The sequence below is a fragment of the Copadichromis virginalis genome, linkage group LG18, assembly GCF_057382275.1.
Source record: "Copadichromis virginalis isolate Kocher_CV1m ecotype Utaka linkage group LG18, C_Virginalis_male_GT1.1, whole genome shotgun sequence".
NCBI classification, from domain to species: Eukaryota; Metazoa; Chordata; class Actinopteri; order Cichliformes; family Cichlidae; genus Copadichromis; species Copadichromis virginalis.
In genome coordinates, this window is record NC_140635.1 from 5,291,872 (window position 1) to 5,313,215 (window position 21,344).

The following is a 21,344-nucleotide window of genomic DNA, read 5'->3' on the forward strand; positions in this document are numbered from 1 at the left end:
AAACTGTCTGACAGTCACTGAGAGACGGTGAAACGGCACAGCACATGAATCAAATGGATCAAACAAAAATCTGCTGTTCAGTCTGTTTGGATCTACTGAAGGATCCGGTGACTCTTCCCTGTGGACACAGCTACTGCATGAACTGTATTAAAAGCTTCTGGGATGAAGAGGAAAAGAAGAAAATCTACAGCTGCCCTCAGTGCCGGAGGACTTTCACAGCGAGGCCTGTCCTGGTGAAAAACACCATGTTAGCAGATTTAGTGGAGGAGCTGAAGAAGACTGGACTCCAAGCTGCTCCTGCTGATCACTGCTATGCTGGACCTGAAGATGTGGCCTGTGATGTCTGCACTGGAAGAAAAATGAAAGCCTTCAAGTCCTGTTTATTCTGTCTGGCATCTTACTGTGAGAAACACCTTCAGCCTCATTATGATTCACCTACATTCAAGAAACACAAGCTGGTGGAGCCCTCCAAGAAGCTTCAGGAGAACATCTGCTCTCGTCATGATGAGGTGATGAAGATGTTCTGCCGTACTGATCAGCAGAGTATCTGTTATCTCTGCTCTGTGGATGAACATAAAGGCCACGACACAGTCTCAGCTGCAGCAGAAAGGACTGAGAGGCAGAGAGAGCTGGAGGTGAGTCAACAAAACATCCAGCAGAGAATCCAGGACAGAGAGAAAGATGTGAAGCTGCTTCAACAGGAGGTGGAGGCCATCAATCAGTCTGCTGATCAAACAGTGGAGCACAGTGAGAAGATCTTCACTGAGCTGATCCATCTCATCCAGAAAAGAAGCTCTGATGTGAAGCAGCAGATCAGATCCCAGCGGGAAACTGAAGTGAGTCGAGTCAAAGAGCTTCAGGAGAAGCTGGAGCAGGAGATCACTGAGCTGAAGAGGAAAGATGCTGAGCTGAAGCAGCTATTCAAGCAGCTCTCACACAAAGAGGATCACATCCAGTTTCTACACAACTACCCCTCACTGTCAGCACTCAGTGAGTCTACAGACTCATCCAGCATCAATATCCGTCCTCTGAGCTACTTTGAGGATGTGACAGCAGCTGTGTCAGAGGTCAGAGATAAACTACAGGACATTCTGAGAGAGGAATGGACAAACATCTCACTGACAGTCACTGAAGTGGATGTTTTACTGTCAGATCCACCAGAGCCAAAGACCAGAGCTGGATTCTTAAAATATTCATGTGAAATCACACTGGATCCAAACACAGCAAACAAACTGCTGTTATTATCAGAGGGGAACAGAAAAGCAACATTAATGAATCAACAACAGTCTTATTCTGATCATTCAGACAGATTCACTTGGTTGTTTCAGGTTCTGAGTAGAGAGAGTCTGACTGGACGTTGTTACTGGGAGGTGGAGTGGAGAGGGGGAGGAGTTTATGTAGCAGTCGCATACAAGAATATCAGCAGAAAAGGGATTAAATGTAAATTTGGACATAATGACAAATCTTGGGTATTAAATTGTAACAACAACAGTTTTACATGTTGGTACAACAACATCCAAACTCCTGTCTCAGGTCCTCGTTCCTCCAGAGTAGGAGTGTACCTGGATCACAGAGCAGGTATTTTGTCCTTCTACAGCGTCTCTGAAACCATGACTCTCCTCCACAGAGTCCAGACCACATTCACTCAGCCGCTCTATGCTGGACTTTGGGTTTACTATGTTGGAGCCACAGCTGAGTTGATTAAAGTGAAATAGACTGAAGTCTTTCATATTGTGGGTTTAAATCTGTATTTTAGTTTCATTTTATTTTCTCTCCATCATTTCTGCACAGAGATCAGCTGTCAGTCAAACATTATGGGTGGTACCTCCACATCTTCTAGTTGTTCTCTTGATGTTTCTGAGTTTTTAAAGGAGATCTTTCCTGTGACTGTTTATGGAGGCTATCACTGCTCATCATCATTTTGATTTACTAAAATATTTCTCCACATGAAAATGTAAACTTCTCTATCCTCTAAATGTTTCTGGAATATTTGTATTGAACAATGTCGACATTTCTCTTTATGAGTATGGCAGACCATGTGTGTGTGTTTGTGTTTGTTTTTGTCAAAATCATCAAACAAATGAGGAAAAACTGTGATTGTAATGAATGAATTCATATATTGTGTTGATGTTTTATTGTGTGAATAAACTAGAAGGTTTGACTATAAATCAAACTTTGAACAAAGTTTTTTCTTCTGTCTTCATTCCAGGATCTCACTCAAATCTGATGCAGAAAATATGAAACTAATCTGAGAGAATAACTGAAGCAGTTTTCCTCCTGAAGCATCACAAAGTTCAGAGTTCATGTTTAGAGCAGAAGATTCAGCAGTCGCTCTGTGACCTTTCAACTTTCTTCACTAAAACAGCTTCATTACAGAGAAACAAGTCACATTTTCTTCATGTTCTTAAGTCCTTTAAAATGTGTTTAATGGTCCTTGAATGCAGCATCAGTGTCGCAGGTTTAAAAGGTCACTTTCTGTTGTGTTCAAAGATTTCCTTCAGATATGGTCTTTAATCAGTAAAGCCAGTGATACAGCAGTGTCATTAGCTGTGTTATTGGCACCAGGCTGTGTTTATGTATGTATTTAATTCTGTCTGAGGATGTCTTCAGCATGAAATGATCATTTGCTCAGCTGCTATGTCTCAAACGACTCCTACAGTCTTTGCTTATGTGACCAACTTTTAAACAACCAAAACAAATTCCCCTTTCCTTGATAAAAGTCAACTTATCCCGATGCATTTTAGCTTTAAACTGCTTACAATTCTCTAGTAAATGATTGCTGTGTGAACAAAACAAACAACTATGCAGAACAGTGGAATTTGTTCTGCTTCCAGTTGATTGAGTTTTGACTCCTGGAACTGTACTGACATTAGTGGCAAAACTACTTCCCTTTTTTCTTTGCTTGGTGGAACTTGAAACTTTAAAGCTGTTTCCAGATTGTGAGTCTTGGATGTTGCCAAACACTGGATCTTATGCTACTTTCACCTGTTTTATTATGAAGGCAACCAGATCAGTGAACACTGCTCTGTGACCATTTTGTTCCTGCAGTTCATAGGCAACAACTCTCCATTTTTCACTCAATTTGTATGGAAGTTTCATAACAATCATTCTCTTGAAGTGTCTGTGTGGTGCAGCTGGTCTGGTCTGTCCAGGCTGCACCACACAGACACTTCCAATCACCACACATCAAAGTACAAAGCGTATGACGTCATCACATTCTGTGTTAGGAAGTCACATTTAGGAGTTAAATTCATTGTTCATCATACTCAAGAAATCTTTCTGTTATCTTGATTAACTTATCCCAACATTGTCAATCAGACTAAGTGATCACATGACGCTAGTTATCAACTCTATAAGGTAAACCAGGGTTTCCCATTTTAGCTACTAGCCTGTTTACATGAAAGGGGTGGCGTTGGGGGCATTTGACCAATCACATAGAGAGCAGCAGAACAGCTGACTTTACAAAGAAAGATAAAACTATAAACATGAACAGGTTAAACACTTGTATTAATAAAGTTCAAATAGGAACTAAAAGTTCTTTTGCTGAGCTCTGTTGATGTTTACCAGTCTGGGAGAAAATACAAGCATAAATACAAAAATGGCCGTGGATATACTGGGAAAAGCATGTCGAATGATGAGCAGTGATACAGGAGACCAAGAGGAATTGCTCAGATAAGATTAAATGCTGTCATGGACGAGGACATGCTAGGAACAAGCGTTGCAGACAAAAGGAAAAAAACGAGATTAATGTTTATAGAGGAATTCAAAATGTTGTGAAATTGTTCTGCAGACAAATGGGAAAAGTCAAAGAATGAAGTCGAATTTAAGAATCTAAACTGATTAGACTACTGATGCTCATCAATGGAAAGATCCTCCCACTATCCATGGCACAGCAGTCCAAAGGGATCTTTCAGGTACTAACGTATTAACGTCATTAATATTCGCTTGTCCTGCTGCAGACTTTTCTATCCAATCTAACAGTGAGAGCGAGCATGTGGTGCCCCACCCACTGGCTACAGGCCACATATTTCTGCAGATAAAGGCACCACCGTATTTGCCTTTATTCCGATGAAATGTCCTCTAAAGGACGCCCACACAATTGATGAGAAGTCAGAGACCAGATGCCGATATTGTAATTCCATTAGAAAAAAGGCTGCACTTAAGTAGGGAAGATATGTGTAGGGTTTTTAAGGCCATTGCAGTCCCAAATGGAGGCAGATGGGGTATGTGAAGTTCAATATCTGTGGGCTGAGCACCCTGATACCACAACTCAAGAGTTCTGTTTCTGCGTTATCAAAGGTAGCCGGTCAGAATATTCTGGTTAATCCTTCATAATTGATCAGAATTTGCCAAATAGACTTAACATGGTGTTAAGTCTGTCACATCATTTATGAAAGTCAAAGGTTAAAGTGTGATTTTCATCAAGAAGAACTTGAAAAGAGAAACTACATGACTATGACTCGACATTAGGCACAGACAGGAATGCTCAAGCGGTATTAGCTGTTTGAAGGTACATTAGGAAAATGTTGAACGTAGTGCACAACAAGCACCTTATTTCCTCCACAGAAGGTTGATAATTAACCTTTAACCTCCATCACTGTGATGTGTGAATACTTCTGCTACTTTACGAACTATTGTAATCATAAAACGCTTTTAAAATCTGTATACTCCAATGATTTAAAAACAATAATACAGCAAACATTTAAAACCAATCTCATGACCAAGGGCGCTGCTGGCTTCAGGACCATGCAATAATCCATGTGTGGTTTGTATTTGTATTATAATACAGTCTGTAAGAAAGCCTTTTGTTATATTATTGAGAATATTGATCAACTAATTGTGATGGTGATGGTGCTCATCCGTCTTTTATCAGTCACTGCATTTTAACACAGTTTGCTCACCGTACATTCCAGTTTCTGGTCGCTGAAACCAGTCAGACCTGAGCTCCTGGGGGCCTCCCTCAGGTGAATGGTGTTTTTTAAACTTCGTACCACTTACAAAACTTCCCCAGCAGAACAATTGGTTTCAGGTTTATTCCTGTAAAGAGTCTGTACATGATAGATAGTTGTTGTTTTTTTAAATATCGGACACATAATCAGGAAAACACAAAAGGGAAACATTTGTCTTCTTTCTTTTTCATTTTCCCAGCACTAGTTTATTACATCACAGCTTAAAACACTGATTCCAGTATTCAACTAGTTATACATCATTTCCATCCCTTCTTCTTACTGTGTTGAGCCATCAGAGATGCTTCATATTTGCATGTTTTACAGGATTGTCTGCCTGGAGTCTGTCGTCATTGTGCTTAAATAGTAGTTTTGACTTTTCATATAAATGTCAGGATAGGCAGCATCTTCTTTAACTAGTTCAAGCTGCCAAAATTAATCCAGAATTAAATTTTAATCCTTATAAAAGGCTGAAAATAATTGTTCTGAATCCAAAACAGTTAGATGTAGTTTGTTAATTTCCCTCGTTTTGTTATTACCCTAGAGTAGCTTTGGTGTATCTTTTCTCTCTCAGTTAATATTTATTATAAACATTCATCATAACAGCATATATGCAATTACTGGTCACTTTGTTAGGTACACCTTGTTTATAGCAGGTATGACCCCTGTTGCTGACAGAACTGCGTCATGAAGTCATGTTCATTAATTGTTGACTTGAATCTGCCGTTCCACCTCATCCCAAAGATGCTCTATTGGAGTACAGTGAACTCATCTTCATGTTCAAGAAACCAGTTTGAGATGATTTGAGATGATTTTGAGATGGAGTGGTAAAGTCTATGTTTTTAGGGGAAATCACTGAAAAAGAAATCATTGTAGCAGAATCTAAAAACAAGACATCCATGATGGGTTAGACATGGTCATCGTAAAAAAGACCTTGGATTGTATAATCAAACCTCTCTGTTATATTTTTAATCTCTCATTTTATTCGGCTGTATTTCCTGACCGAATGAAAGTGGTAAAAGTTATCCCACTTTATAAATCGGGAGACAGACATAGTTTTAATAATTATAGACCAATATCATTGCTATCACAGTTTTCTAAAGTGCTTGAAAAACTCTTTGCACAAAGATTTGATAGTTTCATTGAAAAACATCAACTGTTAAGCGAAAGTCAGTACGGATTTCGACGGAACAGATCAACAGCAATAGCATTAATGAGTACTATTGAAGACATTTCATCAGCAACACATCATAATAAATATACTATTCATTGATTTAAGAAAAGCTTTTGACACTCTGCAACACTCCATCTTGATTTCTAAGTTAAGAACTTATGGTGTGAGAGGAATAGTATTGAACTGGTTAAGCAGCTATTTACATAATAGGTTTCAGTATGTGCAGTGTTTAGGCAATTCATCTGATAGAATGAAAATAGAATGTGGGGTCCCTCAAGGTTCTGTTTTAGGACCAAAACTTTTTAATTTATATATAAATGACATTTGTGATGTGTCAAAAATGTTGAATTTTGTTTTGTTTGCAGACGATACAAATTTTTATTGTTCCGGAGAGAACTTGAAAGAATTGGCTAAAATTATGGTTATTGAAATGAAAAAAATGAAAAAATGGTTTGATGTAAATGAGTTATCACTGAATTTGGAAAAAACAAAGTTTATGATATTCGGAAACCGTGTAAAGGAGGAAGAGATAGTATTATCTATAGAGGGAGTATTAATTGAAAGAGTGACAGAATTCCATTTTCTGGGTGTAATAGTGGATGACAAGTTAACATGGAAATCACATATTGAACATGTTAAAAAAAAGTTGGCTAAAAGTATTTATATCCTGGGTAATGTTAGATATATATTAGATTACAAGACAATGACAATATTATATTTTTCATTGTTTCTACCCTATCTGAGCTATTGTGTTGAAGTATGGGGGAATACATACGTGACTAATATGAAACCATTATATTTATTACAGAAGAGAGCGATTCGAATTACGCATATTGTTAAATATAGAGAACACACTAATAATTTGTTTATAAAATCGAAATTGTTAAAACTAGAAGACATAGTGAAATTACAGACTTTAACTATTATGTTTAGGGCGAAAAATAAAACACTACCTCTTAAGTTACAAAGTTTATTTGTATTGTGTTCAGAAAATGGGGACGGCAGAAGGAAGTTTTATTTTAAGCACCTGTTTGCTCGAACCACACAAAGGCAAATGTGTCCAACAGTCATCGGCATAAGAAACTGGAATTCTCTCAGTGATCATCTTAAGTGTTGTATAAATGTTTCTCAATTTAAAATCTGCTATAAGAATAAAATGATAAACCAATATGAAGAAGTTGAAAAGAATAGAATTTAATTGCAGAAAAATGATCTTTTAGTTTGATATTTAGTGGTATTGCTCATTGTTGAGTATATTGTTCTGTTTGCTTTGTTTTGTTATGTGCAGAAAATTGTCATAGTGTAATTTTGGTTGCCTACTTGTATTACCACAGATAGGGGGCAGGTATCAATAAGAATTTATTCTTCTTCCTGCTCCTTTTCTTGCATGGAAACAGTGTTACTTTAATTGAAAGGAAGGTTGTGTATGGGAATGCATTACTGCTGTACCATGTGTGAAACAAAAAAAAAATTGTTTGCACCTGTAATAAATAATCAAATATATCAAATTATCATCAATATTTAAATAAATGAACCATCGCACCAAACAAAACAACAATTCAACAGACAGTTCTATAAAACTGTGGATGATTCAAAGTGCTGCTATAACTGCACAACAAAACTGCAGTGAGAAAAGCTTTGGATGTTCAGTTTAGTTATAATGACAGTTAAACAACTAAAATACTCGATTAAGTAGGTGAGAAAAAGTTACATTTACTGGATCAGTTTAAGACCAAAATACATTTGAATGAATTACTGACATGGACACTTTGTGAAAAATTACTAAACAGTTCAGGCAAAATTTTACTAAAACCTTGAATTAAACTTGAAAGTTTTCATTTAAATTCCACTGTGACTGTGTACACAGGAAAAACTACAAAATAATGTTTGTTTGTTTGTTTTTTAAACATTGTGGAGCGATCTGCATTTGTTGTTGCTAAATTTAAATATTTGTTACTATTTAATGATCATAATCTCATTTGAACATAGGTTTGATTTAGTGGAGTCAGTTGTTCCCATGCATCATTCTGTAAGTGTGAGAATGAACTAAGATTAGAAAATGTCAAAATATAAAGTTTGATTTATTTTTATTCATCACAGCATCCTAAACTTTGCTGAACTTTTTGAAATATAAAATGAACTCACTGAGTGTTGACTGTCACATTTCAAACATCCAAGTAAAGATAAACTATTAAACTTTAACTGGGTTAGACTTGTTACTGCATGATGTAATCACACATACCACACCCTGCATCATGTGATTGGCTCTTGGTCGCTCTGTAAGAATATATCTCCCTTCACAGATGTGTCTGTATCAGGATGGGTCTAAAGGTGAACAAGAGCAGAGATCTGTTTCCCTTCAGAGCACAGAGGTTGTTTCTGTTCAGAGGAAGTGAAACTGTCTGACAGTCACTGAGAGACGGTGAAACGGCACAGCACATGAATCAAATGGATCAAACAAAAATCTGCTGTTCAGTCTGCTTGGAGCTACTGAAGGATCCAGTGACTATTCCCTGTGGACACAGCTACTGCATGAACTGTATTAAAAGCTTCTGGGATGAAGAGGAAAAGAAGAAAATCTACAGCTGCCCTCAGTGCAGACAGACTTTCACAGCAAGGCCTGTCCTGGTGAAAAACACCATGTTAGCAGATTTAGTGGAGGAGCTGAAGAAGACTGGACTCAAAGCTGCTCCTGCTGATCACTGCTATGCTGGACCTGAAGATGTGGCCTGTGATTTCTGCACTGGAAGAAAAATGAAAGCCTTCAAGTCCTGTTTATTCTGTCTGGCATCTTACTGTGAGAAACACCTTCAGCCTCATTATGATGTGGCTCCATTAAAGAAACACAAGCTGGTGGAGCCCTCCAAGAAGCTCCAGGAGAACATCTGCTCTCGTCATGATGAGGTGATGAAGATGTTCTGCCGTACTGATCAGCAGAGTATCTGTTATCTCTGCCCTGTGGATGAACATAAAGGCCACGACACAGTCTCAGCTGCAGCAGAAAGGACTGAGAGGCAGAGAGAGCTGGAGGTGAGTCGACAAAACATCCAGCAGAGAATCCAGGACAGAGAGAAAGATGTGAAGCTGCTTCAACAGGAGGTGGAGGCCATCAATCAGTCTGCTGATCAAACAGTGGAGCACAGTGAGAAGATCTTCACTGAGCTGATCCATCTCATCCAGAAAAGAAGCTCTGATGTGAAGCAGCAGATCAGATCCCAGCAGGAAACTGAAGTGAGTCGAGTCAAAGAGCTTCAGGAGAAGCTGGAGCAGGAGATCACTGAGCTGAAGAGGAAAGATGCTGAGCTGAAGCAGCTCTCACACACAGAGGATCACATCCAGTTTCTACACAACTACCCCTCACTGTCAGCACTCAGTGAGTCTACAGACTCATCCAGCATCAATATCCGTCCTCTGAGCTACTTTGAGGATGTGACAGCAGCTGTGTCAGAGGTCAGAGATAAACTACAGGACATTCTGAGAGAGGAATGGACAAACATCTCACTGACAGTCACTGAAGTGGATGTTTTACTGTCAGATCCACCAGAGCCAAAGACCAGAGCTGGATTCTTAAAATATTCATGTGAAATCACACTGGATCCAAACACAGCAAACAAACTGCTGTTATTATCAGAGGGGAACAGAAAAGCAACATTAATGAATCAACAACAGTCTTATTCTGATCATCCAGACAGATTCACTTGGTTGTTTCAGGTTCTGAGTAGAGAGAGTCTGACTGGACGTTGTTACTGGGAGGTGGAGTGGAGAGGGGGAGGAGTTTATGTAGCAGTCGCATACAAGAATATCAGCAGAAAAGGGATTAAATGTAAATTTGGACATAATGACAAATCTTGGGTATTAAATTGTAACAACAACAGTTTTACATGTTGGTACAACAACATCAAAACTCGTGTCTCAGGTCCTCGTTCCTCCAGAGTAGGAGTGTACCTGGATCACAGAGCAGGTATTTTGTCCTTCTACAGCGTCTCTGAAACCATGACTCTCCTCCACAGAGTCCAGACCACATTCACTCAGCCGCTCTATGCTGGACTTTGGGTTTACTATGTTGGAGCCACAGCTGAGTTGATTAAAGTGAAATAGACTGAAGTCTTTCATATTGTGGGTTTAAATCTGTATTTTAGTTTCATTTTATTTGCTCTCCATCATTTCTGCACAGAGATCAGCTGTCAGTCAAACATTATGGGTGGTACCTCCACATCTTCTAGTTGTTCTCTTGATGTTTCTGAGTTTTTAAAGGAGATCTTTCCTGTGACTGTTTATGGAGGCTATCACTGCTCATCATCATTTTGATTTACTAAAATATTTCTCCACATGAAAATGTAAACTTCTCTATCCTCTAAATGTTTCTGGAATATTTGTCTTGAAAAATGTCGACATTTCTCTTTATGAGTATGGCAGACCATGTGTGTGTGTTTGTGTTTGTTTTTGTCAAAATCATCAAACAAATGAGGAAAAACTGTGATTTTAATGAATGAATTCATATATTGTGTTGATGTTTTATTGTGTGAATAAACTGGAAGGTTTGACTATAAATCAAACTTTGAACAAAGTCTTTTCTTCTGTCTTCATTCCAGGATCTCACTCAAATCTGATGCAGAAAATATGAAACTAATCTGAGAGAATAACTGAAGCAGTTTTCCTCCTGAAGCATCACAAAGTTCAGAGTTCATGTTTGGAGCAGAAGATTCAGCAGTCGCTCTGTGACCTTTCAACTTTCTTCACTAAAACAGCTTCATTACAGAGAAACAAGTCACATTTTCTTCATGTTCTTAAGTCCTTTCAAATGTTTTAATGGTCCTTGAATGCAGCATCAGTGTGGCAGGTTTAAAAGGTCACTTTCTGTTGTGTTCAAAGATTTCCTTCAGATATGGTCTTTAATCAGTAAAGCCAGTGATACAGCAGTGTCATTAGCTGTGTTATTGGCACCAGGCTGTGTTTATGTATGTATTTAATTCTGTCTGAGGATGTCTTCAGCATGAAATGATCATTTGCTCAGCTGCTGTGTCTCATCTCTTATCAGACATTGGTTGGAACAGAGTTTTGTTGCTGACCATCTGACAAGAGGGTGAAGAAAAGCTTCAGGCTTCATTTGGACACTACGTTGGACAGAAGTCTCCACAAAAATGACTCAGAAACAAATATTATTAATGAAAGTCCAAATGTCAAAAAGGGGTCATACATGATCCTGAGAAATGTCCTTGAACATTTGAACATGAGTCAGAGGGTTGTCAGGTTTCTACACTGCATCGTGGCATCAAGCCTGAGATGTCTGTGGAAACAAGTATGGAGGACACAAATGCACAGACGCAGTCGAGCTGTTTACTGCTGATGAGGAAGGAAAATAGTCTGTTGGATATTAAAGCAGCATTTATTAGAGTAAGAACAGATACTTGTGTCCTTCATTTGATCCCCGTCAATTTACAGAAGACTTAAGGACCCTTTGACTTCTAACATACAGCTGCATGTTTACAATTTTATTATTGATTTATTTCTAGCAAAGCAAGACTTTACTGATTAAAGACATATAATCAGACATATTACTGTTACTCTCTGAAAAAGACTTACATAAAGCAGATTTATCACAAGCAAACATCAAGACACATCCTTCATGGCTTAAAGTTGCAGTGGGACTCTTTCGCCATCTGGTGGTTGTAACAGTTATGACAACTGTTCCTGCATATATGTCCCTCCTCAGTGTGAAGAAGACTGGACTCCAAGCTGCTCCTGCTGATCACTGCGTGTTCCTCCTGTGTCTAAAATCTATTTCCATTATGAATCAGGAAACTGTTTGCACCAATCATAAAGGCAATAAAATATGTCACACACTAAGAAATAACAAAAAGGAATTGTGCATTTCAAGGAGATTTTTCCCTCGTTTTTTGAAATCATAAGAATACAAACTAATGCAAGACTGTCATGTTTTCATAAGTTTGTAGAGACACTGTTCTGTTGTATTCTAGGACATCAGTCACTTTTTAAATGCATGCTACTCCTCAACATCATCATCATCAGCATCATCATCAGCACCCATGACCTCCTTTTAGTCTTTGTTTTGTTATTGTTCAGAGTTCAGGAGACGTTCTTATGGGATTTCCACAGTGTACAAGTACTGTTTAGAGCCTTTACCTAAAAGAAAAGAGTAAAGTACAAAGTAAATTTACTCACTGCAGGAAAATAATGCCTCAATCTGATATATTGTCTTATATGACAAACTGAAAGTGATGCATCAAAGTGTAAGCAGCATTTTCCTGTTACAGCTGTTCTAGATGGAACTGATCTGATCTCCTTTATGGTTCAGGTAGATATCCAGTGGGTTTGCTAAGGGTCACAGATGAGGGGCTGTGTGAGATGTTTAATGGGAAAGGAAATAAAACCATTGTTCCAGACCTGCAGCTAAGATACTCGAGTATCTTCAAATATGAAGCTGAGTATTACTTCCATACTTTCCTCCACTGCTGATGACCTTGTTACCTGCTGCTCCCTGTTAATGATCAGCCTCAGTTCTGATAGTAAACTGTTGGCTCTCTGGGGGGAAGAAAGAAGTTTGTATTTGTTTAAGATACAATGAAATCATATTTTGACATATTGGAAGATGACATGGAGCTGAAAAAATACTACAGGTATAAATGGAAACTACAGTTTATTTCTGTTATTTCCTGTGATAGTGTTTGTACACTCGCTCATGATAACTGTTCATTCAGCTGCTGTTTTTGTCTGCTGGACATCTTTAGCTTTCAGTAAGGATGCATTCATAGATCAGCACATCTTTTTGAACCACATTTCTTATGAGACTCAGAGTTTACATTTTGGAAATGTGGTGAGACCTGGGGTAGAAAGAGACTGAAGCCAGCTTCAACCTCGGCAGTTTTGTGTGTGTCTGAAGCAGAAAGATAAGAACTGTGTGGCCAACTCATCACACACATAATCCTGAATCAGAAAAACAGCATCAAGTGTTGTAATTGTTAAACACAGAAGTGTGATTTATATGTGGTTTTACTGATGGTTAACACAGTCGCACAAACACCTGAAACTGATCAAAATATAAAACAACATATTAAACATAAATATGTGCCAGTTACCAGAACTTATATGTGGTTTCACTGAGGTTTAATTCTGCTCAGTTTATCAATACTCACTCATGCAAAAGTTGGTTATGTCTTATTGATTATTTGGCTTTAGGTTTTCCAGTTTTCCAGCTGCTGCTGTTTAATGTTTGCCTGGGAAAAGAAATTTCAGTTAGTGTGGGAAGTTTGGTTAAGCTGGTGGAAAACAATACTGTTACACTGACCTTTTGGATAAGATTGTCTTACCTGTGGTTTCTCTGATGTGCACGACAAAACAGTCTCCAGGCAGCTTGAGTGCCCATTTAAAGGTTCCTGGTGGTACCAAGTGATTGAAGAGAGGATTGAAAAGCCATATTTTTTTTTTTTTTTTTTTTTTTTATTAATATTTTTGGATGGACAGAAACATTAATAAATAAATATACAACTGCAATAATCATACTGTCAGTTCTCTGTCCGTTTCTAAACAAACAAACAAACTAAGACAAGCAAACAAACAACACACTAACAAACAAACAAACAAAAAAAAAAAAAAAAAAAAAAAAAAAAAAAAATTACATAAATAAATAAATAAATAAAATAAATAAAACCCAGGAGAAACAAAATAATACACCGCCTCCTGGAAAACATCAGCAAAAACAAAAACGAATAAGGGTAAAACCCCCTGGTGCAAAAAAAAAAAAAAAAAAAAAAAAAAAAAGACAACAACCAAAATACCAATGACACATGAAACATCCCTCTAAGAGACCATTTATCATAATGTCTAAGAGACATTGTCAATGTACCGCAAAAAGGGACCCCAGACCTGCTCAAAAATATCTTCTCTTCCCTTCATTCTATACATAACCCGTTCATATGATGCCATCCTAGACATTTGTTCAGTCCATTCCTTGAAAGAACAAGGGCTGGATGACTTCCAATGCCTAAGAATTACCCTGCAACCAGTTATAAAAGCCAGACGCATCCACAATCTCTGTTTTTTTGAGAGAATGTTATCGTCAGGTAGTAGGCCCAGGACGCATATAGCTGGAGATTTAGAAAGATTAAGTTTAAAAATATCATTCACCAAGTTGATGATCCCATCCCACAAATAATCATTTTTCCGACATGTATACAACATATGAACTAGAGTCCCGACTTCCTGCTGACATTTCCAACAAATGTCCTTATCTGCGAGCTTCAACCTGACTAATTTACTGGGTGTCCAATAGTTTCTGTGAAGCAACTTGTACTGGATAAGTTGAGACTGTGTTTCAGGTGAGCAAACATACCATGATGAGATCAACATCTTCCAACTGTCCTCTGAGATCTGGATACCCAGATCTTTCTCCCAACACCGCCTCAGTCCCCCCAAACTGGGAGCGTGTGCCTCTCTGAAGCTCCCATAAAATTTAGATGCCCTGATTCTGTTATTGTCAGGGGTTGCAAACATCTTCTGAACACTAGATGGAGGGTCTAGATTATTTTTCAAAATGGCTTTAATACAATGTCTTATTTGAAAAAACCTCCAAATTTCCCTTGGATCCAAATTGAATTCTCGTCTGATTTCTGCAAACGATTTCATGCCAGTCTGCCCAAATAGGTCCCCCATCTGATTAATACCTGTCCTAGCCCAGGCCTCCCACCAGACCGGTTTCTTACCTATTAATACTTTCTTATTATACCAAATAGAGGCTCTAGCAGTGAGATAAGGGCTGCTGTTGGTATATTGGTGAGCTCTAAGCCAGGTCTCTTGCATGAAAGACAGTACTGGATCTTTAAACGGTACTGGCCTTCCATTCTGAGTAAGGAAGGCCTCTAAAGACGAAGGGGCCACAAGACTTTCCTCAATCCCAACCCATGATGGCTTATCAGTAGAGGAATTATGTATCTTAACTAACTGAGAGAGGGAGAAAGCATAATGATACCAGACCATCTTAGACAATGCCAACCCACCACTCTCTTTAGCAGCATATAATTTAGACCGATTGAACAATGGCTTTTTACCTGCCCACACAAAACCCTCTACACATGTATTATAAAGCTTTAGCAAATTATGTGGGACTGCTATCGGTAACATGTGAAGAAAGTACTGAAGTTTAGGGGCAATAATCATCTTCACCAAATTAATTCTGCCCAAAAGGGACAGATTTATTTTAACCCAATTCTGCAACAGCGAACGGATGTTTTGAATCACTGGGGAAATATTTACTTTCATTATGTTGTCTAAACCAGGGGTCAATTTAATCCCCAAATAAGTCAGACCCTCGGGCATCCACTTGAAATGCCATGAACTCCTCATAACAGGCGGACACAATTTAGAAATAGGCATAGCTTCAGACTTAGACCAATTTATAGTGTATCCAGAGATTACAGAGAAAGAATCAATAATTGAGGAAATTGCAGGAACGGCCTGTTCTGGGTTAGTTGAAATCAGTAAAATATCATCTGCATACAAAAAAGTTTTATGTTCTTCTTGACCCAAATCCACCCCTCTAATTTTCTTACATTCACGTAAAGCTATGGCTAAAGGCTCCAAAAACAGAGCAAAAATGAGAGGTGATAAGGGTGAACCTTGTCTAGTACCCCGACTTAACGAAAATGAGGGTGACATTATCCCATTGGTAATAACTGTAGCCATTGGATCTGTGTATACCACCTGAATCCACTGCCTAAAAAAGGGACCGAAACCAAATCTCTTCAAGGTATGAAACAGAAAAGGATACTCAACTTTATCAAAAGCTTTCTCTGCGTCCAAAGAGAAGGCAACAACAGGGTCTAGCTTAGTCCTGCTCTTCCAGAGTATATGCAATATCCTACGTAGATTATCCGCAGAGCTTCTATTTTTCACAAAACCGACCTGATCCCTATGCACCAAATACGGAAGAACTTTTTCAAGCCTAAAAGCTAATATCTTAGAAATAATTTTTTCATCCACATTAATTAATGAAATTGGGCGATAATTCCCACAATGCTGTGGGTCTTTCCCTTTTTTATGTAATAACGTGATCACTGCCGATCGCATACTAAACGGTAGTCTCCCTCTTTGAAACGCATCTTGATATACCGACAGTAGTCTTGGAGCTAGTTCGTCCACAAACACCTTATAAAAATCTGATGGAAATCCATCATTACCTGGAGATTTACCCACTCTAAGGCTGCCGATTGCCTGCTTAACTTCAATTAATGTAATCTTACCTTCTAATATACTTCTTTGATCTTCCGACAGGCTGGGAATTTTAATAGAAGAGAAGAAATCTGACAGCCTCTGTTCCTCCACCAGTCCATTAGAAGTGTACAGCTCCTGATAATATTTAGTAAAAATATCATTTATTTCTTTTTTACTAGTAGTCAACTTATTATTATTACTAGGATCAAAAATAGATGGTATAAGGTTACTAGATTTTATCTGCTTAACCCTGTGTGCCAACATTTTACCTGTTCTCTCCCCTTGTTCAAAGTACTTCTGATTTAGACAAAACATTGCATATTCCACTTTTTTCTCCAATATGCTATTCATCTCAAATTTAAATTTAATTAATTTGTTCCATAAGTCCCTCTCTGGGAGCAACATATGTTGTTTTTCAAGCTCCTTGATATCCTGTTCCAACTTCATCAGCTTATCCCTCTCAGCTTTTTTAATCAAGGAGCAATATTGAATAAGGCGCCCCCTCAAATAGGCCTTAAAAGCATCCCAGGTCATTCCAACGTCATCAATAGAGCCCTCATTGTACAACCAAAACTCCTTTATCATTTCCCTTATACATTCGCAATGACCCTTATTCTTCAGTATTGAGTTATTCAAGCGCCACCTAGGTGACGGTTTAATATTATCAGTGTCAGTAAGAACAAGGTCAATGGGAGCATGATCCGATATAGCAATGTTACCAATAGAGGACCCAATAGTTTGACTTGCCAAAGAACGGGACACCAAAAAGTAATCTATCCTGGAGTAGGTTGAGTGAGGATGCGAAAAAAAGGTATAATCTCTTTCTTGAGGATGAAGAAGTCTCCATATATCTACTAGACTCAGTTCCTCTGACATCACGTCCACCGCAGCGTTTGTTGGGTCCTTGCTTAGTCCAGTACAAGAAGATTTATCCAATAAGACATCCCTGACCCGGTTAAAATCTCCCCCAATTACAATGTGTGTGTTACCTATAGTCCGCACCATGTTACAGACTTCATGAAAAAATTGTGGCTGAGGAGAATTAGGAGCATATATATTGACCAATGTCATTTTCCGCCCCTGTAAACATGCATCCAAAACCACCCATCTACCCTCCTGATCTGTATAATGCTTAAAGACCTGAAAATCCAAGTTTCTTCTAATCAATATGACCACCCCTCTTTTTCTAGCCGAAAATGCACTAAAATAAACTTGCGCCACCCAGTCTCTTTTAAGCTTTAATGATTCGGCCTCATCAAGATGGGTCTCCTGAATCAGGGCTATATCAGTCTTTTTCTGTTTCAGATATGTGAGGATTTTCTTCCTTTTAATAACATTATGACAACCCGCTATATTCCACGACACAATTTTACATAACTCCATAACACCATGTGAGCCGAATTATTATACAAATTTATCCAGAGGAATATCCCATTTACCCATATAACAACTCTTAGAGCCAGTAACATGAGACAACCCAATGATCCAAAAATTAGGTCTATACAGGACAATTGGTACCATACCATCAAAACCAACAACAAAACCAAACACGAGAAAAAAAAAAAAAAAAAAAAAAAAAAAAAAAAAAAAAAAAAACACAAACAAAAAAAACAAAAGAACATGAAAACATAAAAAATCGCAGGTCCGTGGCACTCAAAAAAAATTCCCAGATGGTGTCCCTCCTTACGTCTCCCCCCCCCTCAGAAGTAAACCAACCCATAGCTTATCAAATCCTCTTAATCTACATCACCCGGAATGTTAACCAAATCCAAGCCGCTTAGAAATTGCTTAGCCTCAGCTGGGTTGGAAAACTGATGATACTGGTTATCCACTGAAAAAGTCATAACAGCCGGAAAACGAAGAGAATAGCCAATCTTGTACTGTTGCAACAAGCGGCGCACCTCATCAAACTTCCTGCGTTTTTCTTGTACCTCCTGAGCGTAATCCTGGAAAAAAAGAACTCTCATGCCTTTCCAAACGATCTGCCCCTTTTTTCTGGCAGCCGCCAGCACGGACATCTTGGCTTTATCCCGTAGGAAGCGAACAATAATGTGTCTCGGTCTGGAGTCCGCAGTGGGCTTCGGAAAAGCTGGCCCCACTCGATGGATTCTATCTATTTCGTAGTAATCTCCCATCTCAATGTCCAGAGCCTCAGACAGCAGATTCTTCACGTAATCCTCAATATTACTACCTTCGGATCCTTCTCTAATACCCGATATTCTAATATTCTGGCGCCGTGAGGAACCCTCAAGCGCCATTACTTTTTCCTGCAGCCGCTGGTTCTGTATCTTCAAGATCTTACATATTGAGCTGGCTTTAGCCTCTTCGTCCTCCAATCGAGAAATTCTTGTCTCTGTTTCATCCACTCTCACACCCAAACTGTTCACAGCTTCCTTGAGAGACTCGATACCACCTTTCACCGCCGTCATGTCTTGTGCTACCTGCTCAAGCAGAGATCTTATAGAAGTCAGCTCGGCCGCCACACCATCTTGGGAAGGACACCTGGCATCGACTCCATCAGGTGTCTCCGCCATAGTAGTTAGTGAAGTAGCCTGAGTGTTGTGTGTTTTTCCTCGCGGCATAATCGAATCGTTGCGTAAAACGTAATGATTCTTCTGACTCCTTCCACTGAATTTACCAGGGCAGATCCCAAATAAGACAAATGACCGGCTCTGACCTATTTTTAACGAGGTTTCGGGGGAAGAGGAGTGCGCGTCTCCAACTTAAGCTGCCATCTTGGGCGGGCGTACCACGTGACTCCCTCGAAAAGCCATATTAGTTTATTGTAGATTGTAGTCAGTTGGCCAAGCTTGTAATGAAAAACGGTTCATTACTCGAAGCTTTCATCACAGTCCTCTTTGGTGACATCTGGTGGGCAAATATATGAAGAGCAGCTTGAGTCTGCAGCTTATAATGAACTGCTTCACTATGATTGCCCACTCTGCAGAGCTGACAGCTTGTGTTTGATGTCATGTGACAGTTCTGTGTGATATCGGGCTGATATGTTGCTTTGAACATGAATTTTTGGGGGGTGAAAAAATTATGTTATCATCAATCAATCATGTGGTCAGAAGAATCTGTGCTTACCTTGCAGGAATGTTTTCAATTGACAGATTGGGAAGTTTTTATTCAGTCTTGATGCTTTGGTGGATGTTAGCTCATATGCAGGTTTTGTAAAGACATGATTATACCCCTTAAGCGTGCTAAAGTGTACCCTAACAATAAGCCATGGGTCACCAAATGCATCAAATCCTGTTTAAGGAAAAAGAGACAGGCTTTTAAAGAGGGGGCTGTTACTGACTTTCAGGCAGTCACCAAAGACTTGAAAATCCAGCTCTTGAAAGCAAAACAGATCTACAAAAACCTTCTTGAAAGAAAATTTGCTGCAAAAAATTTTGGGTCTGCCTGGACTTGTATGAAAACCATATCAGGGTTTCAAAATCCCCAGAGCAGCAGTCAGATCATTGTAGACGGTTTTAAGCCAGACAGAGATTTGAATATGCTTGATGCTCGTTTTAGTTCTTCTGAACTGAAACAGAAACTGAAAGATACTCAACACTTCATCACTGAACTCAGCGATGTCCAAAAGGCCTTTCATACAGTTAATGTGAACAAGAGCCAGGGCCCTGATAACATCAAATGGTTTCCACATGTAATGGTCTGCAAGAGGATGTAGCGAGCCATAGCCCCGTCCCCCAGGGCATGAAGCAGGCATGGAGGAGATCCAGGCCCCAGACATCCAGAGGCCTCAGAGTGCGAGAGCCCAAGGAGGACCACGGGAGGGGCATCCGTGCCACCCTCATGGGAAGGCCTGAGGATCCCCAGACGAGACGTCACCCAGTAGCCACAGAGCAGAAGCTAGAGGGGGCTGCACCAGCGTGCCTGCCGGCTCTGCCGGCAGCCAGCTGTGCCAGAGTGAACCGAGCTGCAGGCCCAGAGGCCCGAGGCCCGAGGGCCCCCCGCACCCCGGAGGAGGCCTGACCGAGCAACAGGCGCCAGGCCCCGCCAGGTAGCCACCGGGAGTGAGCCGGTACATACCTGAATGCCCAGCCCATGACACCAAGAACCACCAATGCACCAACCCATCAGTCACCGGCAAGGAGTGTGGTGAGGGGAGACAGGCCTTGGAGGGCCTGGGAGTTCCCAGAGAGGTGGAGTCTAAGACCCGACCTGACATATAGACACAGACAAACAGGCACACACAGACACAAACATGCATTCCCACCCTCACGCACACATATACAAACACTCAGCACTCACCCAACGTAAGGGTTGATTTTCTCTGTTTCTTCTTTGATTCTTATCCAGAAACCTTGAATTATTGGACAGTCCCAAAAGATATGTGAATCGTCTCCTATTCCCCCACATTTTCTCCAACATAGTTCTGCATTGGGTTCCTTACAATATGAGGAGATAACAAGCGGTGTATTAAAAAAATCTAAATTTTTAATTTCCAGTCAAACTCTCCATAATTGACTACTTGTTCCCTTGTGACAAGTTTTACACATCTCTTCCCATACATTATCAGTGATAATAATATTTAGTTCTAGTTTCCATTTCTCTTTAATATGGCCTGTATTTTAAGATCAAACTAATTTTAATATTAGATAAAAAAAATAACCCAAGTAAGTAAAAAAGTGTTTTATAAATGATGATTTCGTTAGAAATCCAGAAATCACTCAAACAGAACCTGTCTGTCAAAGTGAAGCAGGCTGAAAGCTCAGAAAAACAAACATCACACCACGATGTAAAGACGCTCAAGAACACTTATGAGAACAATTACAAAGTTATTGGCATCTATTAGTCTGCAGATGTTTGTAAGGCTTTGGGGCTCCAGTGAACAATGGAGAGGTGAACTTTCCAAGAAGCTACCAGTGACTCATCCAGGTCACAAAAGAACCCAGAATAACATCTAAAGAACTGCAAACCACAGAAATCTAACATATAAGAAATGTATAAAACCACATGTGCTCATTGGGTTGTTTTTTATTGTTATT

At 39.3% G+C, this 21,344-nt stretch overlaps 1 protein-coding gene across 5 annotated transcripts; it reads left to right on the forward strand.

Annotated features, from left to right (window-relative positions):
• Nucleotides 1-32: 32 nt before the first annotated feature.
• LOC146687066 (E3 ubiquitin/ISG15 ligase TRIM25-like) lies at nt 33-10,666 on the forward strand. Of its 5 annotated transcripts, none has more exons than XM_085439568.1 (2): nt 33-373; nt 9,060-10,666. In XM_085439568.1, the coding sequence occupies exons 1-2, from the start codon at nt 45-47 to the stop codon at nt 10,216-10,218; spliced, it is 1,488 nt and encodes a 495-aa protein (XP_085295694.1). In that variant the 5' UTR covers nt 33-44; the 3' UTR covers nt 10,219-10,666. The 5 variants fall into 5 exon arrangements, with proteins under 5 accessions (XP_085295694.1, XP_085295695.1, XP_085295696.1 ...); XM_085439569.1 differs by having other exon boundaries at nt 33-293; nt 9,001-10,664; XM_085439570.1 differs by lacking the exon at nt 9,060-10,666 and adding an exon at nt 1,550-1,678 and having other exon boundaries at nt 33-836.
• Nucleotides 10,667-21,344: the final 10,678 nt, after the last annotated feature.

What these genes read in the sequence shown, in the direction of transcription:
- LOC146687066 (XM_085439567.1), top strand. Translation starts at nt 8,560, where the DNA reads ATGAATCAAATGGATCAAACAAAAATCTGCTGTTCAGTCTGCTTGGAG.